The following is a 27,069-nucleotide window of genomic DNA, read 5'->3' as shown; positions in this document are numbered from 1 at the left end:
AAACCCAAATCTGACTGTCATTCTTCTAATGAGCAAATTCCAGTATCTTCTTTTGCCTCCAGAATCGAATATTAACTCTGTTGAGTTTTCAGAATCCTTCATAACCCTGATGATGCAACCTGTCTTTCTAGTTTCATTGTACTTTATTCCTGTAGCACTCTGCATTTCACACAGACTGCCTTCCACTTTTCTTTTTTATGCCTTTGCTTGGAATACATTCCTTCCTGACTTCTACCTCAAAAACCCTTTGCTTCTTTCAAGACCCAGTGTAAAGCACCACTTTCTACATCATGACTTTTCTGATCTCCTCAGCTTCTAGTCCCCTCAATCCCAAACTTGTCATTGAGTCTTTTTAGTCATGTTGGACTCTTTGTGACCCCATTTGGGGTTTTCTTGACAAAGATACTGGAGTGGTTTGCCTTCCTTCTCCAGCTCATTTCACATATGAGGAAACTGAGGCAAACAGGGTTTAAGAGACTTGTCCAAGGTCACACAGTTTAGTCCCTGTCTGAGGCCAGATATGAATTCAGATCTTCCTGACTGCAGGCCTGGAGCTCTATCCACAGTACCATCTAGCTACCTAAACTACAATTGTAATTAAAAATTATAATTCCAAATTCTGTTGTAATAAAAAATATTTATTTTCCTCATCTGTGAAATGGGGTAAGAACAGCACCTGCCTTCTCCAGAGTTGTTGTAAGGATCAAATGAGATAACATGTAAAATGCATTACAAATTATAAAGTACTATATGAATATTAGCTATTCTCATTGTTACTATTTTTATCCTTATTTATTTTGTTTATGCTTATATATGTGACATCTTGCTCATTGAAATGCAAGTTTCATGGGAGTTAGGATTATTTAATTTATTGTGTTTATATCCCTAGCACCTAGCATAGTAAGTGCCACATAGTAGGCCCTTTTTTCTGATAAAAAAAACTACTTGGAAGCATTCAGAATGCTGACAAAATGGCTGGGTTTTTTTGCAAATAATTTTTTCATATGCTACATCAAAAACAACTGAAGATGATTGTGAACTACATCCCCATGTGATAAATTTGTGCTGAGCACCAGCAAGAACTTTTCCATGCCAATTTTTAATCCATAGCAGAGGTTATTTGGCTATTGAAAATACTACTGAATGACAGGGCTTCTAAAGATGCATTATGTAGTGTGTTAACTTTTTTTTTAAGGCTTTGTATAGTTTACAAATAGATATTACACAGGCCTGCATTTCAGTATTTCTTTCTTTAAAGGATGTGTTGTTCTTAAGTACCACCTCACATCTATCAGATTGGCTAACATGGCAGAAAAGGAAAATGATAAATGCTGGAGGGGATATAGAAAAATAGGTTAATTTTAATGCACTATTGATTGGTAGAGTTGTGAACTGGCCCAGTCATTCTGGAGAACAGTCTGAAACTGTCCCAGGAGGCTATAAAACTGGGCCCCTCTGTGTTGTGAAATAAATGTTCAGTTAACTGAATATTCTGTAATTGCAACAAAAAATGGAGCTACTTTGTCAGCCTTCTGAATGCTTCTAAGCAGTTTTTGTTTCCAATCAGAGAATTAAAAAAAAAATTGACCCAGCAGTACTACAAGAACAAAGGACAAACAATAACCACTGCTAGCTCTGTATCCAAAGAGGTCAAAGGAAACTGATGCAGAGTGGAGTGAGCAGAACCAGAAGCTTATTGTATATAGTAGCAGCAATTTTGTAAAGATGATCAACTGTGAAAGATTTAGCTATTCTGATCAGCACAGTGATCCAAGACAGTTCTCAGGGCAGGTAGGTGGCACAGTGGATAGAGCACTAGCCCTGGAGTTCAAATCCAGCATCAAATATTTAATTAGCTGTGTGACTGTATGGGAAATCACTTAACTCCATTACCTCAAAAAACAAAACAAATAAAAAAGCCAGACAGTTCTGAAGGACTCAAGCTGAAAATTGCAGTCCACTTTTAGAGAGAGAGAGAACTGTTGAACTCTGAGTACACATTGAAGTATAATTTTTCCACTATTTTTCTTGCCTTTCTTTTTTTTGCAACATTTTGCATGATTTCACATGTGTAATTGGTGTCATCTTGCTTGTTTTCTCAATGAGTGGGGAAGGAATGAAGAGAGGGAGAGAATTTGGAAGTCAAAAAATTTTTTTAATGTTAAAATTTTTTTCAGAAGGAGTAAGTTGTGTATGGAGCAAAGGAAGGGTTAAAATGCTTTCTAGAGAAGAAAAAATTGCTCTAAAACTAGCTTCTTCATTGTCATCATCTACCTCATCTTACTTGTCATAGTCTTCGTACTTTTTTCTTTCTTTCTTTCTTTCTTTTTTTTGGCTAGGCAATGGGATTAAGTGACTTGCCCATGGTCACACAGCTAGTAAGTGTTATGTGTCTGAGGCCAGATTTGAACTCAGGTCCTCCTGAATGCAGGGCCAGTGCTCTATCTATCCACTGCGCCATGTAGCTGCCCCTAATATGTCTTTTTTTTCCTTTTTTTCTTTTTGATGAGGCAGTTGGGGTTAAGTGACTTGCCCAGGGTTGCACAGCTAGTAAGTGTTATGCATCTGAGGCTGGATTTGAACTTAGGTCCTCCTGACTCCAGGGCCAGTGCTCTATTCACAGCACCACCTAGCTGCCCCCCTACTTTTTTCTTGTTCTCACCTTTGACAGTTCCGTTTTTTACCCACACCTGGCTTTCTTTATCCCAGTATGTAGCAGTATCTTTTTCATATTTTCCCTTCAGTTTAGCTGCCTTTTTTCCCCTTAAGGTTGCATTACTTCTGCAGTAGTGTTATTCCATAGGTCTACCAGTTATTTTTCTCATATTTTAATAGGAAGTCCAGGATGTTCCTCTTTGACTTTTGAATAATAATCAGAATATAATAAGAAGCTGAAAGAGACCTCTGTAGTGCATTGAGACCCATAAACCTAATTTTTGTTTTTCCTTTAGGTATAATGCAGGTTTTTCGTTTCTTTTTACAACCCACCTTCCTGGCTTTTGCCATGTTCTCAGTTTTACTTTACCCTTTACCAAACATTATCTCCTACTTTTCTGATTCTGATTTTTTTTAAAAATAAAGTTCTGAGAAGTCCACTAAAGCATCTGGGTGTTTCTTTATGTTTCTCTTGGCAGGTTTGAACAAAGGCATATGAAGATATTTTACCTCTCAGTTTCTTAGGATCACTTTTGCCCATTTTTTTTTATTACTTTCCTTCAGTGCCAAAGTCAGTGCCCATCCAGCTTTTATTGTCTCTGCTGAGCTCAGAGTACTGTGAGAATAGGAGCCAGATGTGGTTTTATCACTGTCTTCCTTCTGTAACTCTAACCATGGTGTAGTAGGCTTTTAATAAATGTTTGTTGATTGATTGATTATTTGGAATCTTGAGAACTGAAAGGCTTACGTCAGTAAATCATCCAGCATTTATTAAGCACCTGTTATGTACTAGAGACTGACTGTACTAGGGGATGGGGATAAGAAAACAGAAGTGAAGCAGTTCTTATTCTCAAAGATTTTTTATTTATTTTTAACAAAGCATGTCCATAACCTAGTATAATAAAAAAAAATGACTGCACATGAAACTGCAAATCTATTATGTACAACTTGCTATTCCTTTTAAAGTTATCATGTAAATTCCTTATTTTTTCTTCCTTTCCCCTCCACCCTGGAGATGGCTACTATAGACACAAATATGTCTATATATGTAAAATCATTCTATACATACTTCTGTTCATCAGGTTTTTTCCTCTGGATGCAGATAGCTCTTCATATGTCCTTTGTTTTTAATTTGGGTATTTATAATAGTCATAATGGCTTTATTTGTTCAAAGTTGTTCTTAGAACATTATCGCTGTTGCTGTATACAAAACATTCCCCTGGTTTTGCTCATTTCGCTCTTCATTCTTTCACGCAAGTCTTTCCGTGTTTTTCTTAGATCATTGAGCTCATCATTTCTCATGGCACAGTAGTATTCCGTCACAATCATGTATCACAACTTGTTCAGCCATTCTCTAGTTGATAGGCATGCCCACATTTTCCAGTTCTTTACCACCACCCAGAGAACTGCTATCAACATTTTAGAATATAGTAGGTTCTTTTCCTTTTTGCCTAATCATCTTTTGAAATAGACCTAATAGTGGTATTGTTGGGTCAGCAGGCATAGGCAGTTCGGTTGGGTCAACAGGCATAAGCAGTATAATAACTCTTTGGGCATAATTCCAGATTGTTCTCCAGAATGGTTGGATCAGTTCACGATTCCACCAACAATGAATTAATATTCTAGTTTTTCCATATCTCTTTCAACATTTGTTGCTTTTCCCTTCAATCATTTTAGCCAATCTGATAGGCATAAAATGGTATCTTAAGGTTGTTTTAATTTGTGTTTCTCTAATCAGTAATGATTTAGAGTATTTTTCATATGACTATAAGTTGATTTCTTCATTGGAAAACTGCCTGTAATCTTTGACTGTTTATCAATTTATCAAAGATTTTAATATTCTGACAAGGGAGGAAAACTCGAACCTATATAACTGTATATGCAAATCAGATACAATATGACCTGGGTGGAGAGTATGGCACTACCATCTGGATGGGGCCAGAAAAGTCTTTATGCAAAAGGGGATACTTGAGCTGAGTCTTGAAGAAAACTGCACATTCCAAATAATGGAGAAGAGGAGGGAAAATATTTCAGGTATGGGAGACAGCTAGTTCAGAATCAGAAATAGAAAATGGAGTGGATTTTTTGTTTTGTTTTTCTGAGATGCATCAAGAAATCCAATTTGGCTAAACTATATGGTGTGTAATAAGGCTGGTGAAGGTAGTATGGGGCCAGGTTGTAAAGAACTTTTAAGTGTAAAATAGGATTTTATCTTAGATGTAGTAGGTAGTCACTGGAGTTTATTGACTAGGGAGTGAAATGGTCATATTTAGGCTTTAGGAAAATCATTTTGGCAGTTGTGTGAAGGATGGATTGTAGTGGGGAAAAGTTTAAGGCAAAGTGACCAATTAGGTTATTGTAATAGTCCAAAAAAGAAGTGGTAATGACCTGAACTAGGGTGGGGGCCAGATGAGTGGTTCAGATACTCTCTACTACCACCTAAACTCCATAGCTTGCCTGCACCCAGGCACCTACACTCATACTTTTTCCAGCTATACAGTGCTGCCTGATGCCCTAGGATGACTCCACCCCTAGGCTGAACCTCTGTGGTTGATAACCTGCTGATAACTGACTGTGATAACTTGAACTTTGTCGGTGACTAAAATACTTCCTTCCCCAGCCAAGTGATTCTGAACCCTCAATTGTCCTTATTCAAATGCTGGCCTCCATTCTTCACTGCCCATTACCTTCTTCCTATCTCCCTCAACCCAATTCCAGCATTTCATTGTAGAGCTAGTCTTCTGTTCCACTGTGTCTGGAATGCCTACTCACAGGTTAAAAAATAAAACCCCCAAAACTAGCTTTCATCTTAAACCCTTTTCTTTTATCTTTTTGCACTCACTGAGACTTAACTCCCTACGATGAGACAACTTCTGTGGCTACTCTTTTTAACACTGGCTGTGTCTTCACTCATACTCCCTGATCACTGATCTCTGAAAGGAGTTGGAATATTTCTTGTTCCACGTTGCAACTTCCAGATACTTCCTTTACCATTATCACTTAACTAACCTCTCTTTCTTTGAGGTTCGTACAGTTTGTTTTATCACTCAATAAAGATTCAGGTGGCTATTGTCTACCCACCTTCAAGACATTCTTCTTCATGCGGTCAGTTCCTAGTTTGAAATCTTTCTTTCCTCTCCAGCTCCTGCCCTCATTACTAGGGACTTGAACATATATGTTAATAATCCCTCAAACACCCTCACCTTATAGTTCCTCAACTTACTTAATTCCTTTGATCTATATCTCCACCCCCCCCTCAGCTACACAGAGAAATAGAAATGGTCATACCCTTATGAACTATAAAATTCCCTTATCTGATAACAACCTATTATCATTTCATTTCTCCCTTGCCCCTGCAACTACAAAACTTATTCTTCATCCTCTAAACCTTAGTTCTTTCCCAGGCCAGTACTGGTTGCACTGGCTGCACTCTTCTTCTCTCTTCCCCATCTTGATTCCTTGGTGAGCCAGTTCAACCTTATTCTGCCTTTTTCTCTCAGTCCCTTACCCCTTATCCTATTACTAATCTTGCCCTGTATTACTTCGACCATCCACTGCCTTTGCTCCTATACTTGTGCTACTGAATGAAGCTGGAAAAAGTCTTGAAACCTGGTGCTGATTGGATTCAGTACTAATTTATGTAACATAATCTCAGCTGAGTTCTCTGTAGTAAAATAATTCTTTTACGGCTCTCTAATTGACTCTTATTGACTATGCCATTCACCACGACAGTTCTTCCAGACTTTTCCATCCCTCCTCAAACCTTCCATGACTTCTTTTCTCCTACCTTCTCAGTGAGAATTTCCCCTCATTTCTTCATTAAAATAAATTGAAGCTTTTTTGCCAAGAATTCCCTTTTTTCCTTTCGTCATCTCACATCAGTAAGATGCCTTCTTCATCTGTTTCACACAAGGAGGTAGCATTTTCCTTTGCCAAGGTAAACTCCTCTATGTCCATAAGTGATCCCATTCTATTCTGTCTTCTCCAGGAGATTGTTCCTTTTATCATTCCCCTTCCTTTACTTATATTCAGTTTCTCCCTCTTTACTGGCTATTGCTGTACTATCTAGAAATATACTCATGTTTCTCTCATTCTCATATAACCCTCACTTGACCCATCCATTCTTGCTAGGTTAGCCTATATCTCTTCTCTCTTTTCTGACTAAACTTCTAGAGAAGGCTCTCCATAATCAGTGTTTCCACTTCTTTTTCTTCTCACTGCACTCTTAATTCTCTAAAGTTTGGCGTCTGACCTCATCAGTTACCTGATAAAACTCTCTTTGAAATTATCAGTGGTCTCTTAATCACCATATCTATTTGCCTTTTTTCAGTCCTCATCAAATCCTTCTTGACATCTCTGCAGCCTTTGACACTGTCAGGGTACCCTCTTTTCTTTAATACTTCTCTCCAGGTTTTCCTGATATTACTCTGTCCTCATTCTCTTGCCTGTCTGACCACTCTTAAGTTTCAGTTGCAGGATATTCATCCAGATAATATCCCTGGACAAATATTTACCATGTCTAAAACTGAACTCATTACCTTTTCCCCCATGTCCACCCCCTTTTCTTAACTTCCTTTTTATTATTGAGAATACCACCATTTTCCCAGTCACCCAGGCTTGCAACCTAGGTGTCATCCTTGACTTTTCACTTTCATCCTCCATCCAGTCATTTGCCAAGTCTTTTATTTTTTAACGTCTTGTCGTGTATACTCCTTACTCTCCTCTGACATTGCTACCAACGTGGTCCAGACTTCCATCACCTCATTCCTAGTTATTACAGTAGGCTTAAGTAGTTGGTCTTTCTGCCTCAAGTGTCACCTCACTCTAGTCCATCTGCCACCCAGTTATCATACTGATCTTTCTAAAGTACAAGTTTGACCATGTCAACCACACCCCAACTCCTACTCAGTAAACTCCACTGCCTCCCTTATCACCTCCAGGATCAAATGTAAAATTCTCTGCTTGACTTTTAAAGCCCTCCATAATGTTGCCTTTTCCTCCTTTTCCATTTTTTCTTGTAAGTTTGTAAACTAATTGGTTATATGGGGTAAGTGAGGTTATCTAGTCTGATAGACTTACTGAATGAGGCCTAGAGAGTTTATAATACTATAGTAATTGGGTAAAGCTAACGTTTGAATCCAGGTCTTTTAACTCTACGTCCAACATCCTTTTCTTGCCCCATGTTGCTTCTCTAGGGTTTTGTGGTCATGTTTGTTTTGGAACTTGTTCTTCTTTAAGAGTCTAGTGACAATTTAAGCAGCAGCTTATTTCACAAAATCAATTTCCTGGGATTTTCTCAAGGTAAATATAGATTCATCTCAAACTTCTGCCAAAGTATTACATGGATAAGTACTGTTTATAAAATGATGAAGAGGCATTGTGAAGATCTAAACATAAAACTCTTCTGTGTAGTTTTAATATTAAATGCATTTTTATTACATTCTCTTCTTTGAAAAATGGTAATGTATGTATGGAATATTTCTTGGTGTTAACCAGAATATTAACCAGTACTTAAAGAAATTAACTTAAACTAGTCAACTGGAAGGTCAGATCCTGAAGCTGAAGCTTAAATACCATGGTCACATAATGAGAAGATGGGGCTCATTGGAAAAGTCTCTGATGTTGGGAAAAATTGAAGGCAAAAGGAAAAGGTGATGGCAGAAGATGAGATGGATAGATAGTGTCATGGAAACACCGAACATGAACTTGGACAGTTTGTGAGAGGTAATGAAGGATAGAAGGGCTTGGTATGCTGTAGTCCATGGGGTTATGAATAATGGCAACAAACCAGAATATTACATTATCTTGAACAATTCCTTAAATATTTCACATGTGCCTCTATTAGTGCATGTCAAGAGTTGGTAACAGATGCATCATCAGCCCTGTAACTACCATTCTAAATGTACCACAAGGCTTTGTTGCTGAACTTTTTCTCATTTCTCTCTACACTCTGTAATTTGGTCACCTCATCTTTGGGAGGGTGAAGAAGTGTGTGTGTGAGAGAGATCCATTTATAGTACTTTTTAAAAGGTTATTTATTAGGAAATCAGAAGGTTACATTGAATTAAAACCGTAGCCAAATCTTAGCTGTTCAGCTGCTCTCTCTCTCTCTTTTTTTTTTTTAAGTTTGTGTGTTTGGGGTTTTTTGGGTAGGCAGTGGGGTTAAGTGACTTGCCCAGGGTCACACAGCTAGAAAGTGTTATGAATCTGAGGCCAGATTTGAACTCAGGTCCTCCTGAATCCAGGGCTGGTGCTCTATCCACTGTGCCATCTAGCTGCCCCTGTTCAGACTGTTCTCTTGGCTAATGAGTTATAGACCAATTTCCACACTTCAGTAAACACACATTATTTAAGCATTTACAGTGTACATATACAAGGCCACTATAAACTGAGATCCTGGAGAGCAAGGACTGTCTTTTCCTTGGGTTTTTATCTCTAACACTTAGCACAGATCCTGACACAAAGTAGGTAGTTAATAAAGAGACAGTTTAGATGAAATGATTCCTGCCTTCGTGATGCTCACAGTCTGTGAGGGCATTCAGACTCAAAGACAGATAACTCAGATACACAGCATGTCTACTAGACAGGTACAGAACAGCTTTGTGAAGTCTGAACATGAGCATTACAGACCAGAATACATTAGGGAAGGATTCACGAAGGTGAGAGATGTTAGAGGGAGGAATGTGAAATTTTGCCGTTTTCTGATTGACTTTTAAAACTATGTAAGGTTGGTCCTGTGGTCATTGTAATGTCTTACCCCTTCCTGCCTTCCATATATAGATTTCACAATCCAGTGACACTGTCCTCTTTGTTACACCTTAATTTCCAGATTCTTTATTTTTATTGATTATACCCCCTACCTGGAATTCTTTCCATCCTCATCTCCACGTGACTTTGTTGGAGTCTCAACTAAAATCTCACCTTCTGCAAGAACCCTTTCTTGGTGTCTTTAATACTAGTGCCTTTCTTCTATGGTTACCTGAAGTTTATGTTGCATATGTCTGGATTATACATAGTTGTTTTTCCCATTAGATTTTAAGCTTCTTGAGGGCAAGGAATGTTTTTTCATTGTATCATCAGCATTTAAAAGAGTACCTGTTGTATAATAGGTGCTTAATAAATGCTTGTTGATTTAACCTATAGGGAGAATGAGCCCTCAAGGATAATACCAAGGTTTCAGACTGAAAGATGGTAGTGTACTTGGTAGTGCACTTATTGTGTGTGTGTGTGTGTGTGTGTGTGTGTGTGTGTGTGTGTGTGTGTGTAAATCAGCAGAGTGGTCGGTCTAGGGGAGAGAAAAGGATTTCTATTTCGGATGTGCTGAGTTTGAGATTACTACAGTACATCCAGTACATGTGTCCAATAAATGATTGATGATATGGAACAGGAGCTCAGAGAGATTAGGATTTACAGATTTCTACACAGAGATCAGTAATTGAAATCATTGGAAAAGATGAGGTGACCAGGTAAGAGAGTATAGAGAGAAAAGGCTTCAGGATAAAACCTTGTGGTACATTCATAGTTAGTGGTTGTGACAGGGCTGATGATGCATCTGTTGCCAACTCTTGACATTTTTTTCCTTCACAACCTACCTTTTATATGTCCCCTTCTCTCCACTTAACATAGCTGCCTCCCTCATCACTTCATACTTGGACTACTGCAGTTACCTGCTCATTGGTTTCCCTACCTCAGATCTCTATTATTCTCTGGTTCATTCTCCGCTTAGCTACCAAAGTCATCTCCCTAAGGGGCAGATGTTACCTTTTTCCTATCACTAAACTCCACTGGCTCCCCATTCATTACCTGCAGGATAAAAAATAACATCCTTTGGTTGACTTTTAAAGCCCTTCACAACCTGATCCCTTCCTACTTTCTCTTGACTCCTCTGTATACTCTTTTATCTGGTATCATTGCCCTTCTTGCTGTTCTTTCCATACATAGCTTTTATCTTCCAGCTCTCTACCTTTTTCACTGGCTTTTTCCTGTGTCTGAAAAGGTCTTTCTTCTTCTGCCTGTTGGTTTCCCTAGCTTCCTTCAGTTTCAGATTCAGTTCAGCTCCCACCTCCATCTTTCACTGGAAGTCTTCCCCAACCCCTCTTAATTTGAGTGCCTTTCCTTTGTTAATTATTTCCTACTTAAGCTGCAGGTAGATTTCAGTGTATTTCTTTGCATGTTGTTCTCCCTCCTACCTCCCATTAGATTTGAAGCTCCTTGAGAGCAGGAACTGTCATTTGGCTCTTTTAGTATCAACAATGTGTAGCACATAGTAGGTGCTTAACAAATCTTTGATTGGTTGATTGATTGCAAGAGACTGTTCTTCTGTAACGCTAGTGCTTCTCTGAAATTACCATCCATTTAAACTGTATATATCCTGTTTATACATAGTCATTTGCATATTGACTTCTGCATCAGAATGTAAGCTTTTTGAGGACAGGGACCTCTAAAAATTTTTCTTTTCTTTCTATTCTAAGCATTTAGCCCAGTGTTTGGTACTTAGTTAAACACTTAATGTAATGAATGCTTGTTACTGACAATACAGCAGAGGAGATTGAGAAAGATCAATTAGGTAGGAAGAAAATCAAGAGAACAATGTCATGAAAACCTAAAGGAGAGAGTAGTCACCAGTGTACAGTGTTGTAGAGAAGTCAGGAATAAAATCTGACAAGATTAGGCAATTAAAAGATCATTAATAACTTTTGAGACCAATTTCAATTGAGTGATGAAGCCAGATTACACAGGGTTTTTGTAGATGACTTTTTAGAAATTAGGTTGTTATATGGAGGAAATATATTGGATGAAAGCTAGGAGGAATGATAGGATCTTGGGATTTTATTTGTTTGTTTGTTTTGTTTTTGTTTTGGGGCTAGTCTTGGTAATGTTTGTAGCCAGCACACTAGAAACCTGTAGTCAGAGAAAGATTTCAGGTCAAAGAAAGAGGGTGGATGGTTGTTGGTACATTCTACTGGGAAAAAAAAAGATATGTATAAAGATTTAGCCTAATTCAGGCAAATCATATAGTACATTAAGACAAGTCTGAATTTGAATCTTTTATCCAGAGACTTTGTAGTAGTGTGATTTTAGTGATTTGATATCATGAATAGTTTTTGTATAATCTTCCTATCATAGAATAGTTGTGAGAAATAATTTTGTGAGAACTAAAGGTCAGATACATACCCACAGATGAATATCTTATCTCAAACATTGTATTCTTCATTCTTTTGGAAAAAAGCCAAAATATTTAACATTTTCCAGGTTTTTTTTAGGTAAGTCAAAAATTAGAGATGAAAAACCACAGTACCTTTTCACCCTCCTCCTTTCCACTCTCCCTCTAATACCTATGATCCTCTGAGCATATAAATCTTATTTTTCTGTTATGGTTCTTGTGTTTCTCATTGCCAGTGCAGGGTAACAGTGACATAGATACTTTTTTGAGGGATGGACCTTTGGAATATTCCTGTGTGATCCAGGAATTCATAACTCTTTAAACCAAAGATAGAAGTCACACCAGAAGATGTCTCTAGAAGAGGTCAAAAACTGTCTAGTTTCCCTATGCTCACCTGTTCTTCAATTTATATGCCAGATAAATCATATCACCTACCATACTGATTTTGGTTCAAGGGAGCGGGATGAAGGCGGGACCCAACAACCTGAGCAAATTTTTGTCTTTTTAAACTGTTTGGTTTTCTGACCTAATATTTGGGATCTTTAATAGAAATGTTTGGCTCATACTCCTTTTCTTTTGACTTATGATAGGTGTGAAGCTAAAATAGATATAATTGATCATAGATATGAGTAAATAGATTGGGGATAATGTCAATGAGAAAGGACTTGGGATAAAGACATAATGTTCCTTATTGAGAATGACCAGTACATTTTGGCACACTCTTTTCCTTTGAAATGGATTGTGAATATTCTTGTCCTCTTCCCAATAATTTTTTCTCAGTTAAAATTATAATCTAAGATATTCTAGTCACACATGATGTTTCTATTTTGTACAGCATTTTTCTGTGTCAAATGGTACTAAAATTATTGAGATATAAGGATAGGAAATGATCCTCTGATTTCATTGATACAGGGGAATCCTAAGGTGAGGGAACCACCTTTTCTGCAACTTGGAGTCTTAGAGCACTGAGAGACTAAGTGACTTGCTCAGAGTCACAATATGTCAGAAACTTGAACCTAGATCTTACTGGCTTCAAGGGCAGTTCTCTGTCCGCCAAGTTACACTGTCCCTTGATGATATTGTAAAAGTCAGTATGTAATATGTAATCTTCTGTCCACTGAGTTTTTTAAATAACCTCTTGAATTTTAATTTATTATTTCTTCATGTATTACTCATTTATCTTATTCTTTATGGTTCAGCACTATATATTAAGCAAAACTAATATTTAGTAATGTTTTTCTTAGAAGTTGATAAAGTGATTTTTCTCCATTTCTTTGAGAGCATGCTTGTGAATTTTCAGAAACAATCATAGTACCATTCATAATGATTCTTTAATCATTTGACATTTATTATTTGAAATTTTGTTGTTGTTTGTTTTAATGTAGCTTTGATATATTCTCACATGTGTGGTGAAAATATAATTTTAAAATTTGATGTTTGTTAAATGTTTACATATTCATATGAATTTTAATTTTAAAATATCTTTCAGCCAATGGTAATGACAGCAAGAAATTCAAGGGAGAAGATAAAATGGATGGGGCCCCTTCCCGTGTACTTCATATTCGAAAATTACCTGGTGAAGTGACAGAAACAGAAGTTATTGCATTAGGCTTACCTTTTGGTAAGGTAACCAACATCCTAATGCTGAAAGGAAAAAATCAGGTATATTTCTTTTAGGGCTAACTATTTTAAGCCTCATACTTTTCATCAGGTTTGAAAAGCTAAGAAATTGAGACTGTGGGTATTGATATACCCTAGAAGAGCAGTAACCTAGTAATAACTTAGTTGATCACTATCAGTGAATACAAAGGGTTTGTTATAGAGATTGAGATTGTGGAATAATATAAAATAAATTTTGTATTAAGTAATTAATACTTTAATGCTCTACACAGGATAGAACCTCTGGTAGTAGGCCATTTGATACCTGAAGTTTGATTATAAGGGACAACAGGGGAATTTAAGCAGTTAAAAGACAAATTGATCATACCAAGGTAATCCTCTGTCTTCTTAAATTCCCAGAGAAGTTTGTTTCTAAGTGTTGCATTTAGAGATACACCTAATGTGTGATGTGAGAACTAAAGATACCAATGCCTGAGTTAATAACAGAACATTGTCCCTAAAGCAAGGCTAGCAAAATCTATTAGGAAAATGGTATTTTAAAAAAAACTCTTGGATGTCAGTTTCCCAGAACTTAGTTATCACTTCTCTTAGTGATTTGCTGATACTGAATTTCAGATAATATTCTAAATTGTTTCTATTCTGCATTAAACTATTAATTTAAATCAGTTTTATTTAAAATTCAGAATGCAGAAAGATGCTTCAGTTTGACTCATTATATTCTTTACTTTATGACAATGAAAGTATTTTGGCAATGACAAGTTTAAATTTTGACTTTACTGGGTACATTTTTGGAGAAATCATTATTATTATTATTATTATTATTATTGTTATTATTATTAGCTAGGCAGTGGGTTAAGTGACTTGCCCAGGGTCACTTAGCTAGTAAGTATCAAGTGTCTTAGGCTGAATTTGAACTCAGGTCCTCCTGACTCCAGAGCCAGTGCTCTGTCCACTGTGCCACCTAGCTGCCCCCTTGGGGAAATTATTTGAAAATGCTTTATGTAGAGAGTTAAAGTTCTATCATTGCAGTTTGCGGTTTTTAGGTGCCCAGTTTTGAAATATAATGTGTGGAGTTATGTAAATGGGAACTAAAATGTGTTTTATGGAAGACTGCTTTATTAGTTAACATGTACTGTGTTGCTATTGAAGCTTGTTTTGAAGATAATTCATAATTTAAAAAAAATTTTTTTTTACCGTAGGCATTTTTGGAACTAGCTACAGAAGAAGCAGCGATTACTATGGTTAATTACTATTCTGCTGTGACACCTCATCTTCGAAACCAACCCATATATATCCAATACTCCAATCATAAAGAATTAAAGACAGATAATACATTAAACCAGGTATATATATATATATGTATATATATATGTATGTATGTATGTATGCATATATATGAATTTAAATGTCTATATATATATACCATATGATATTAAAAATATAACAAAAAGTAAGTAGACATAAAATAGGTTTTTAGAACATCCAATTTTAAAGATATTTTCTACAGATGTGCCCCACTATTAGAAATCTGATACAGAAAAAAAATCATAACTTAGAAAAAGGGGTATAGTGGGGAATAATTGTTGAAGTGAGAGAAACTTGTGCATTTACACTTGATTTGTAAATATTTGCTATATGCCCCTTTCATAAATATGTCTTAAAATGAGGGGAACTTACAGTTTCAAATTGTTTATCAACTTATAAAAGTCCACCAAATTAAATTCCTTTTTTTCTTAGTTTTTACTTTGTTCTTTTAATGAATTATAAGTGCCAAATGATTTTCTTCTTTGTGTCATAGAAGTTAAGCTCTTATTCTCATTTTAGTAGCTTTGTAATTTGATGTGTTATACGTTATGCATTTGGGTACTGTGAATATTTTTAGAGGATCTAAAATTCTGAAATTTTTTTGTTGTTATATACTTACCAAGCCATCAGTATTTTATTTCTGCTTGGGCATTATAAGATAACCAATGTAAAAACTCACATTATGTTGTTGTTATAAGGGTATTCTATTATATTTCTTGGGGCATGTTGATAGATGAATTATTTAATATTTGGGAAATGCTTTGAAACTTTTTTCTTTTTCATGTTCTAAGGTTCTTTGAAAGAATTTAAATTTGATGTTTTGGAATTTGCAGAATCAGCATGTTGTTTCTACCTGGATGTTTTAATTTGAAATAATAAGCAGTAATTAATTAAATAGGACTTGCTTAATTATTAATATAAACCCTTCATGTCAACACAGTTGCCAGTGCTTTAAATGAGAAATATGTTATCAGGTTTGCTCCTGACTTTATTTCACCTTCGTTTCTCACAGTAAAGTTCCTTTTAAAGATTCATTAATTATTTCCCTTACAAAAAGAATTGAGTGTTTACTAGATTTGGTCTTGAATGTGAATAGAAGCTATTATTACTTTAAGATTGGTATAGCAAGATTCAAAAAATAGTAATGAATAAGACAAGGAAATAGTTTTAAAGTTCACACCCAGAAAGAGCAATAACAGGATCTGAGTTTAGTATTTTCTTCAAAGGATAAGAAAGAATCCTTGGCCCATAGGTTATATGCTAATATGTCTTAGTGCTTGTTCTTTGTATATTTAAGTCTGAGCAGACTAACACCAGTTTTTCTCCTTCTGTTCCTTTCAGTGTTTTTGTACCAACCTCTGTCTTCCTACCTCCACATCCATTACTCTACCCTTATGGCCTCAGACATTTTAGCACCTAGGTTCACACTCCTTTTTATTTCCTTCCTTGCTGTCATACTCAGGGACCTCATCCTGTTGCAGATAATCATCCCACTTTCAAGAGTCTGAATTTCAAACTTTTACTTTCCAACCACAGTTTCCTATCCTTTATTCTTTCTAACATAAAGTATGTTCTTCTCTCTCATTTCAGTTCATGTGCCCTTGATCCCTCATTTTCTCCATTCAGTCGCCTCCACTCTCTTCTGTACAGCACAGTGGACAGAGCACTGCACCTAGAATCAGGACGAATTGAGTTCAGATTTCATTCAGATCTCTTCAAAAGTTAGTTCAACCTCCTCCTCCAACATGAGCTTTTCCTGATTGCATTAGCTCGGTGCTCACACTCCCCCAAATTTTTACCTTTCATTTACTTTGTATTTAGTTATGTATATGTTCCATTCCTGTTAGAATGTAAGTTTTTTGAGGGCAGGGACTCTTTACTCCTTTTGTCACCTGCAACCAGCACAGTATTTAACACACAGTAGGTGTTTAATGTTTGCTTGCTTTGGTAAAACTACTCCCTCTACTTTTGTCTCTGCCCTTGATCATATCCCATTCTTTCCTCCAGTAGTGTCATCTGCAGTCTGCTTCCCATGTTTCTATAAATATTCTTTATTATTTCCATTCCTAAAAGAAGCCTTTACTTGATCCTTCTAACTCTGCCAGGTACTATCTTATCTCTCTCTGGCCTTTCATCGACAAACTCCTTTAAAAAGTTGTGTGTATCTAATGCCTTTACTTCTTCATTCTCACTCTTTTCTTAGACTTTTGAAATCTGAATTCCATGTCTGTAACGCTTTTTTTCCAAAGTAACTAATGATTCATTTGTCAAATCCAGCTGTCTTTTTTCAGTTTTCTTTTTGGAAATCTATGCAACATTTGCCATCATTGCACTCCCTGCTTCCTTCTGGATGATTCTTTCCTCCTTTGGCTAGTTAAATACCATAATCTCCTGGTTATCTTCCTATTTCTTTCAGCTGCTTCTTCACTAGTTCATTGTCTCCTTAAGCCCTTAAAGTGATCATTAACTTAAATTTGCTCTTGCCTGTGTTTTCAGTCTCTATCTCATTACCAGTTGGTTTTTCATATTTAAATATTTCTCTTGATTTCTGGGAGGTCTGGCCCCCTCCCCCTCCACACTCCCCAGGGGAAAAAAAAGAATCTCTCATTGACCAGAATGGGATCATTAGCATGTATGTGTGTATACATATGTACTATATGTGTATATACGCACATGCAGATAGATCGACATAGTTGTGTATGCATACACATGTATGTCTATATACCTATGCACATGTGTAGACAGATTGTGTACATATATGTTAATATATTCATACACATACGTGTACACAAAAATACAGCAAAGTTTATTGGCATAGCATACAGAAATCCTTATCCTGCCATTTTGCTACTCCATCCTCACCTCTTCACTCCACCCAAAATCTATTTATATGGAATCCCTTTACAATCTCAGTTTTGTAGCTTCATTACCTCTATGCTAATAAGTACACATGTGATGTAGTAGACTAGAGTTAGGCTCAGAGGGCAAGTTACTTAACTTTTCAGGCTTCATTTTCTTAATCTCTAAAATAATGAGTTTGGATTAGGTGACTTCTAAGGGCCCCTTCTAGTTTTATATTCTATGATCATATAATCCATATTTCCAGCCCTTACGGTTTTCCCATGGTTCTGAAGCTTCTTCTCTAAGTGTTTACAGCCTGTCTTCTCCTGGATGTCACACCAGGACCTCAAATGAAGATCAATTACACTGTATCTATTCATGAACTCAACTTTAGTAGCAAAATGTGTTGGATAGTGTGGGTATATAGCATTAGAATGCTGTTAAATTGCTCATGGATATTAAGTAAGGTTCTCAAGTAAATATATATAGGAAAATAAAGAAAATATACTGTCAAATTAAAGTGAAATAGAATGCTTTTCTTAAAAATGTTTTCTGTTTTAATTTTCAGCGTGCTCAGGCAGTTCTTCAGGCTGTGACAGCTGTACAGACAGCAAATACTCCTCTTAGTGGCACTGCAGTTAGTGAGAGTGCAGTAACTCCAGCCCAGAGTCCAGTACTTAGAATAATTATTGATAATATGTACTATCCTGTAACTCTTGATGTGCTTCATCAGGTAAGCTCTTGTTATTTGTATAAATAAGTAATTTAAAATATTTATAATAGATGTGATTGTAATTTGTTGTTTTGATATAACAGATATTTTCCAAGTTTGGTGCTGTATTGAAGATAATCACATTTACTAAAAATAATCAGTTCCAAGCTTTGCTGCAATATGGTGATCCAGTAAATGCACAACAAGCAAAATTAGTAAGTCCATTTCTTTTTAAAAACTTTAAAAAATCAATTTTATTTTATTTTCTATTCTGAATTCTCTCTTTCCTCCCCCTGGTCCCTGCTCATTGAGGAGGCAAGAAAAACCCCATTACAAATGTGTATAGTCATATAAAATAAATTCCATTAGCCATATCCAAAGAGAAAGAAAGAAAAAGCAGTATGCTTCAATCAATATTCTGATTCTTTCAACTTTGTGTGGAATTGATAGCATGTTTCATCGTAAGTCCTTTAGATTGTGATTGGTCATTGTGTTAATCAGAGTTCCTAAGTCTTTCAAAGCTAATTATCTTTACAGTATTGTTGTATTTTATAAGTTCTGTTGGTTTTTCACATTTCATTTTACATCAGTTCAGAAGTCTTTCCAGGTTTTTCTGAAACAGTCCCCTTTATCGTTTCTTATAGTTCAGTAGAGGGGAAGAAAGGGAACAAGCATTTATATAGTGCCTGCTGTGTGTGTATGCACTACTGTGTAGTTCAGGCACTGTAATGCTAAGCACTTTTTACAGATATGTCATTTGAACCTCACCACAATCCTTGGAAGTAGGTGTTGTTATCTCCTTCATTTTACAGTTGAGGAAGCTGAGGCCTAGAGAGGGTAAGTGATTTGCCCAGGGTCATACTGCTAGTAAGTATGTGAAGCTGGATTTGAACTTAAGTCTTCCTGGCTCCAGGATACATACTGTATCTTCTTTGTCACCAGGTGCCTCACTACATCATTAGCTCTGCCTCAGTAGTTTTTCATCACTTTCATCTGTCATAATTTGTTCAGCCATTACCCAGTCGTGATTGACATCCTCTCAGTTTCTGATTCTTTCCCACCACAAAGTCCAGATTTGTACATATGGATCCTTTTCCTTTGATTTGTTTGGTAGCTAGACCTAGTAGCAATCAAATATTATTTTATATATCTACATACAATATAGGATGTCCCACCATGGTATAATACTATCTAGTTAAAACTAATTAAATCATCAAATTATCTAATTAAAACTAATTTAGTTTTTAAAATTATACTGTAAATGATTTCCTTAAGCAAAAGCACTGAAATATATTCATAATGTGAATAAAAGTTGCTTCTATCACATGAGTTTAGTAATCAAAAAAATCTGAACAAAGGAAGATGTACATTATTTTAATATTTCTATGAATTTTTGTCAACTTTAGAAGTGAGTATCACTTAAGGGTGATACTGTAGGCTGCACTGTATAAACATTGCAAGTAAGACTTCCCATAGATGCCATCCAGTCATATCTCCTTATTCTGTAGCTTAAGAAACAGAATCCTCTTATGAGAAGTGGACTCATAAAGCTCCTAAGTAGCCGAGACAAGATTCAAACACAGTTCTCCAGTTCCCTCCTCAGGATCATCGAATCTCAGAGTTGGAGGGAACCCAGAGTCTATCTAGTCCAAAGCAATTACAAGGACAGGAATCACTTCCTTGGAGTAAATGATGGGTAGTCACTTAACCTTAACGGAAGCCCTTTCATGGGGGTAGGTGCACCTAAGGTGCACATTCTGTTTTTAAATAACTATGATGGGGGCGGGGGGAGAACCCTGTCCTAATTTCAAGACTTAACTTGCACCCTTTTAATTTCCTCACATTACTCTTAGATTGTCTGTCTGAAGCAGACACAAGTTTAATACCTTTTCCAGTTGATCCACTTTTATATGCCTGAAGACAGCTATCATGTTCTTTCTGAATCAACTTTTCTCTAGTTTAAGAATCTCCAGTTTCTTGAACTGATCCTCATATGGTATTTCTGGTTGCACCTCCATCTTATATATGTAGAGTTGCTTTTTTAAACCCAAATGCAAGATTTTACATTTATCTGTATTCAATTTCATCTTAATTTGGTTCATTGTTTTAGCCTGTGGAGGTGTTTTTATATTGTGTGTCAGTGTTAGGTATTCCTCCCTGCTTTGATCATCTAAAAATTTGATAAACGTGACACAGGCAACCCAAGGCCAAGCATATATCCTTTTGACTCTCCTGGAGTCTTTACAGGTTGCCATTGAACCAATTCATTAATAGCTAATCTATAATCTAGATATTCAACTAGTTTCAAATCTTCCTTACTCTGCTATCATTTGGCCCACAACTTTTCCACAAGAATAAAATGAAAGACTACCAAATGCTTTGCTTAAATTTAGTTATTAAACTGTGTCTGTAGGATTCCCCTGATCTATTAGTTTAGCAACCCTCTCAAGAAAAAAAGAAATAGTCTGGCATCACCTGCCTGTAATGAAGCTGTGTTTCATTTACTATCCATCAATAATAGATCTAGAATTTTTTTAATAATCCCAGGCCCCTGACTGTTTAGATTTTATACTCTTTCTTTATTTGAGATTTGGGATTATGTTTGCCCTTTTCCCCTGGGATAACCTTCTGTGTTCTCCATTCCATGGGTCATTAAAATGGTTAAGTAGTCACATCTGGCAGTTTCCTTGGGACCTTGAAATGTAACTATCATTATTTATCTTTACTATCAACATTCTATTAACCATATTTGTTATTTATTTTTGTTTTCTGAAGTTTATCATTCCTAACATTGTTCTTACAAAATCGTTCCATTCCTTTTATATTCGACCTCCATTACCTATCTGCCCTTGCTATCATTTGTTTTAAAAATGCAAGGTGGTATAGTGAAATGAATGCTGGATTTGGAGTCAAACGGTGGATCTGGGTTCAAATTTAATATCTGTTGTTTAGCTATGTGATCTTTGGAGATTACACCTTATCCCCCTGGAGTTCAGTTTTCTCACCTGTAAAATTAGATAAATTAAGTAGATGGCCTCTGAAGCCCCTTGCAGCTCTAAATCTATGGTTCTTTTAGATTTCAATATCCCCTCCAGCTTTTCCAGCTCTTGAATCTATGATGCCTGGATGAGTCAGTAGGAGAGAATGGGTTTCAGTAATATATTTGGTACATTTAGGGAACATCTGTATATCAAAAGTGCAGCAATGTGATTCTGAAAAGTAAAATGACTTGTTTACTTCCTTTTTAAAGATTTAAGTTGCAAGAATTATTCACTTTTATTTTTACCAATCTTTGGGGACAAGTGACTCTTAAAAAAAGTTACTCAATAGTACAGTAACAAGAACACTGAATTGGTGTCAGAAAACCTAACTTTCAGACCCCAGAATTAACATATGTAACCTATTTGGCATTTAGCAAATCAGGCTCTCTGAGCCTCAGTTTCCTCATATATAAAATGAAGATCTTGGATAAGATGACTTTTAGAATATATCCTATCCCAGTTCTGTATCACATGATTTCTGGATTCTGTTAAAAATGCAAACCAATATCATGAGGTTAGATGTGTGCATCAACTCTCCCCTTCCATTCTTTATTGAATTCCCACCCATATTTTTAAAGGCCAACTCAAAATATTTCTCTCTGATACCTTTTCTAAACCCTCCTGAGCTGATAATCCTTCCTCCTGTACCTCACGCAACTGTTTGTTGACTCTCAAGCACATCTTGTATAATATATAATTACAGTATATATTAGTTTCTTATGCTCCTTCTTAGTTTTTAAACTCCATGAGCGAAAGAACCTTTTTTTTAAAGCAAATCTTCATAATTGCTTAGCATTCTCTGTATATTCAGTAGGCACTTAATAAGTGTTTTTGATTTTTTTTTTTGTCATTCTTGTTAACCAGTTACTATTTTGTAATATAGTTATTTGTATCTATCGTGTATTCTTTTATCCTGTGTCACTGTCGGACTGAGAGAGGGACATTTGAAACTTAATTTTGTCTTAAGTTTTGTTGTAATTCCTATGGGGAAAGTAAATTGGATTACCATTCTTATGTGAAGTCTTGTTGAGTTGTTTTCAGTTAAACAATTTAGTTCATTAGTCTATTTATGTTAGCAGTATCTACCTACATCTTTGTTTTTGATAATAATAGCTAACTTTTATATTGCACTTTTAAGGTTTGCAAAGTGCTTTACATGTATTATCTCATTTGATGCTCTCAACAACTCCTTCAGGTAGGTGCTTGCATTATCCTTCTTTGACAGATGAGGAAACGGAAGCAGTCGTTCAGCAGCATTTCTCAGACTTGGGATGTGTGCCAGGCACTGGGGATAGAAAGAAGGATGAAAGACCATGCTTTCTCTCAAGGAGTTTGCAGTCTCATGGGAGAGACAACATACAAACAATTGTGTATAAAGAAGATATATACAGGATAAATCATATAGAGTCAACAGAGGGAAGAAACTAGCCTTAATGTGGATTAAGAAAAGTGTTCCTAGAAAAAATAAGTGTCTTGCCTAGTGTCACATTAGGCTAGTTAAATGTCTGAGGCATGAGTCAAACTCAGAAGCCCACTTGTTCTGTCCTCTGTGCCACCTAGTTGCCTCTGTTAATTGTGCTACGTATTATCTGCTGGTTAAATAACCTGAACTGATAGGATTTAAGAATGCTGGTCTAGTCCATAGTTACTCATTATTATGTACATATGTAATATGTAGATATCGTAATAGAAAATACGGTATCTCTGTTCCTGTGTATAGTTGGAATATTAGAAGTTTTTAATTTGTTAATTTCCTAGTCCTCAACCAAGAATTAGTATTGGGAAAGCAGCACTGAATTTGAAGTAAAAAGATCTGTGTTTTGAGTCTTATCTCTCAGTCGGCAGGCATTTATCAAATGCTTCTAATATGCTAAGAAACAGGGATTCAGAGAAAGGTGAAAATCCATCTATGCACTTAAGGGCCATAAATTTTAAAGGGAGAGATGATATGTAAAACACTATGTGTCTGTTGGTGTGTTCGTCTGTCTTTATATATATTTTTTATATCTATATCTATCTATCTATCTATCTATCTATCTATCTATCTATCTATCTATCTATCTAATATACCCACCCCCACCACCCCTCCATAGATACACACTGTGTGTGAGAGTATGTGGAGTCACCTAAAGGTAGAAGTCATTGAAGGCCTCTTGCAGAAAAATACAGGTGTAGAGATGAGTCTGCAGGGAAGCCACATGTAAGGACCAGGATTCCCATGGCTGAGGAACCCTGTACCTCCCCCATAGTTATGGGGTGTTCTTTTGACACTAGAGGCCATGGAGCTCTAGACTGATTATAGGTAGTAATTTAATCAGTCATTATGAATAATTACAAAACAGAGGTAATCTTTGGTCTGGGGCAGAGGCCAGACAGTTTAGTGGATCCCTGCTAAGAACCTCAAAAATCCCCATGGTAATTATAGGAAACAGACAAAGGACAGGAGCTATAGAATGCATTACTACTGAATGATGTATATTTTTGGTTTTCTGCTTAGTGATGAACTTGGGAGTTAAGCCAATGGTATGGCCAAACAGAAGTTTGTGTATGGATCATGTACCAGTCACATATGGGTCACAATATTCTTGTTATGGCTTTCATAGTTAATTGTATCTTAAGTTTTGACTCATTGTCTAAAATGTAACTTTGTTTCTAAGTTATGATTTTGAACAGGTCGCCATGTTTGGGCTTTCACCTTTCACAGAGTTTAAGCTTTTCACTTATTGCTATATTTTATGGTTTTTCCCAATAGAAACCCTACCCCAGGAGACAGACATGAAGGGACAGCGTATTCTAGACATAGGGGTCAGCCAGTGCAAAGGTCTGGAGAAAGGAGATAAGAGTGTCTAATCAAGGAACTCTGATTGGGCCCGGGTTGCTGAATTATAATGTATGTGGAGGGGATTAAAGTTAAGTTGGGTGGAAAATGTAGGAAGGTGCAAAGTTATATAGAGTTTTAAATGTCAAACAAAGGACTTTATATTTGATCATAAAGGTTCATTCAGTGGATATACATTTATTTAGTACCTACTCTGTGCCAGTCACTATACTAAGGGCTGGGGATACAAAGAAAGCAAAAGATAGCACTGGCCCTGGAGTGAGGAAGACCTGAGTTCAACTGTGGCCCCAGACGCTTGACGCGTACTAGCTGTGGGACCCTGGGCTAGTCACTTAACCCCATTGCCTAGCAAAAAACCAAGCAAATAAAAAAAAAAAGAAAGCAAGAGAGAGTGATACTTCTGATCTGTGAGACCTTTGGAGAGTTGTTTAGCCTTTTTTGAGCCTTAAATTTTCTTATTTGCAAAATGAAGAGCGTTTTCTTCCTGTTCTTCAATCCTGTGGTCCTATTTGAAGAAGTCTATAATGGTAGGACAAGTACCAATGCCTATGTTGTGTATAAGCACACATGTACACACATTAATATGGTGAGGTATTTTATATCTTATTTCAGGACCAGCTAGCTAAGTTTAGAGAAGCTCATTATAAAGTTGTTTGTAAGATGTGAATTTTTTTTTTTTTGCCCACACTCAACTTTCAAAGGACATAGGTTATAGTGGGATTGCCATTTGTTATATCATCACTCCAGGTAGCATACCAAAAATGTTCCCTAATGTAAGCTTTTCTTCCTTTATATTTGTTTGAAGTTGGAATCTAGTATAAATCCCTCTGCTCAGAGGGATTTTCAAGTGACTTATGGCAAAATAACTTTTGGCACTCATGGCATTTAGGTAGCAAGCAGTGTACCCTAGATGTTATAGTATGCAGTCATGTTATATTTTTTGGAAACCAAACTAAGCTTTTTTTTTTTTTAAATCCTTCAACATCAGTTGATCAGAACCCTTGACTCAAAAAAAAATTTTTTGGCCATGTAAAAAGAGATTACCAGCAAACAAGCTGATGCCAGGATTTATTAGGGGTGGGGGGAGTAGGAAGGAGATAAAATAACACTATTCATCATTCTTGTGACTGGGAATCAGTATTCAAATAGACCAGTTGTATATACTTTCTTTGTCTACAGTAGAAAACTTCTTTAAAATAATGAGAATTGTGGTTCAGAATGATAACCGTAAACATTTTTATTTCTGTGCTAATCAAATAAATAAAAAAAATTGTATCCTCATTTCTTTAACAAAGTGAACTTATAATGAATCTTTTAAGAATATAAATCAAAACAGGGTTTTTCTAGTTAAAATTTCACTAACATTTCAGTATAACTAAAATTTCATGTTTTGGAAGAAATGTCTTAATCAAATCCATGTAACAAATGAGCCATTTATAGTGGGATCTACTATATTGCTTAAAACCTATTTTTTTTTCTGCTTTAACGTATCATTGAAAGGATTATATATATTATTGGGATAGTACTAGATACTCTTATATTACTTTAAATTTTTCAGAAACGTTCCTTCTGGTGCTAAGTCTGTGGTGTCAGAGCTTTTTGCATGTGATTTTAGTTAACTTCTCTTATCCTCTTACTGTTTTGTTTAGACTCTTAAATTATCCCCCGTGGCTAATAATGAATTACATTATCTGTCCCCTAAAATGATCCTTCTGATAGCTGACTAAATCCTATGGATTTTGTTAAAATTTTTATGCTATGACCTTTGTGACCATGAAATAGAAAGGTCTCATATTGTAGTGACTCCTCGCCCCACCCCCAATGACAAAATTGCTTCTCCCCTTGACTTTCACCAAAATGCTTTCTACTATGTTTCCTTCTTGTGTTTCCTGAATTTGTTCGTTATACTTCCAAGATTTTTTCACATAAATATACCTTTTTAATATACAGTTCAGCCTTGAGTTTTCCCTTCACCCCTTTATTTAAACTGATCTATTCAAGAGTTTTATTCCATCAGGTGTCAGTGATTTCTATTTATGTGGTCAAAAATTTTTTTTAACTGTTTTAGGATTACTAGGTTTTTGTTTTGTTTTTGTTTTTTTTCTTGTTGCCTAAACTTTGGGTATTTTTATGTAGACATCTAAGGCCAAGGGTTTTTATGGAAAACTGAATTCTTACTTACTTAGATTATCTTGTGAACTCCAGAATTTGTTATTCTTCCTCATTCTGGCTACTATAGCTATTTTCTGTGATATTTGGATTGAGGGAGATTGACAGAGAAATTTTGTGTGTGTGTGTGTGTGTGTACACGTATACATATATGTAGCCTTCCCCTCCCATTCTTTTTGGATGGATTTGCACCTTTGCCTTCAGTGAGCAACAGGAAAACTCAGCCTCTGCGCCTATTCTTGACCTTATTTCATAATTGTTGGCAATACTTTCTAGGTTCATTCTGGCAGCACCATTTACATCCATCTAAATCAGTAGAGGGTTGGTAATTGTCATTTCTTTTGATAACTGTTGGGAGGTTATTATGTCTTAGATATATATATATTATAATAAGACAGCATTCCTTTTTTAGGTTATTATTAGGATGACAAATAGTGACTTCATTACTCCACGATGTCAAAGCTATTTTCATAATAATATTAAGACATTATTTGCTTATTAAAATACCCCTCTGCTTTCCAGTATCTGTGTGAGTTCCAATTTTCTTCATATACTTCAGCAAAAAGCATCACAACAGATTGAATTGAGATGCAGATTTGAGAATTCAGCTGTCTTTCCCTAAGCCAGACATTAAAGGTTTACGAATGTGAAAACCATTTCACTCTTTTTGCTAATTTTTTTTTGTTCTGGAAAATATATTTGTTTGTTGTTTAAAAAATGTTTA

At 35.9% G+C, this 27,069-nt stretch overlaps 1 protein-coding gene across 6 annotated transcripts in view; it reads left to right on the top strand.

The window, feature by feature from the left end:
- PTBP2 (polypyrimidine tract binding protein 2) overlaps nt 1-27,069 on the top strand; it is a 118,117-nt gene that overhangs the window by 57,993 nt on the left and 33,055 nt on the right. For all 6 annotated transcript variants that reach the window (XM_078155003.1, XM_020999528.2, XM_020999545.2 and 3 more), the window contains 4 exons: nt 13,308-13,480; nt 14,638-14,781; nt 18,153-18,317; nt 18,401-18,511. In XM_078155003.1, coding sequence (XP_078011129.1) covers nt 13,349-13,480; nt 14,638-14,781; nt 18,153-18,317; nt 18,401-18,511 — 552 coding nt within the window. In that variant the 5' untranslated portion in view covers nt 13,308-13,348. The remainder of the gene's footprint in view (nt 1-13,307; nt 13,481-14,637; nt 14,782-18,152; nt 18,318-18,400; nt 18,512-27,069) is intronic.

This window comes from Phascolarctos cinereus, unplaced genomic scaffold (genome assembly GCF_003287225.1).
Source record: "Phascolarctos cinereus isolate Bilbo 61053 unplaced genomic scaffold, phaCin_HiC Scaffold_5;HRSCAF=322, whole genome shotgun sequence".
NCBI classification, from domain to species: domain Eukaryota; kingdom Metazoa; phylum Chordata; class Mammalia; order Diprotodontia; family Phascolarctidae; genus Phascolarctos; species Phascolarctos cinereus.
This window is presented reverse-complemented; position numbering and strand designations above follow the sequence as displayed.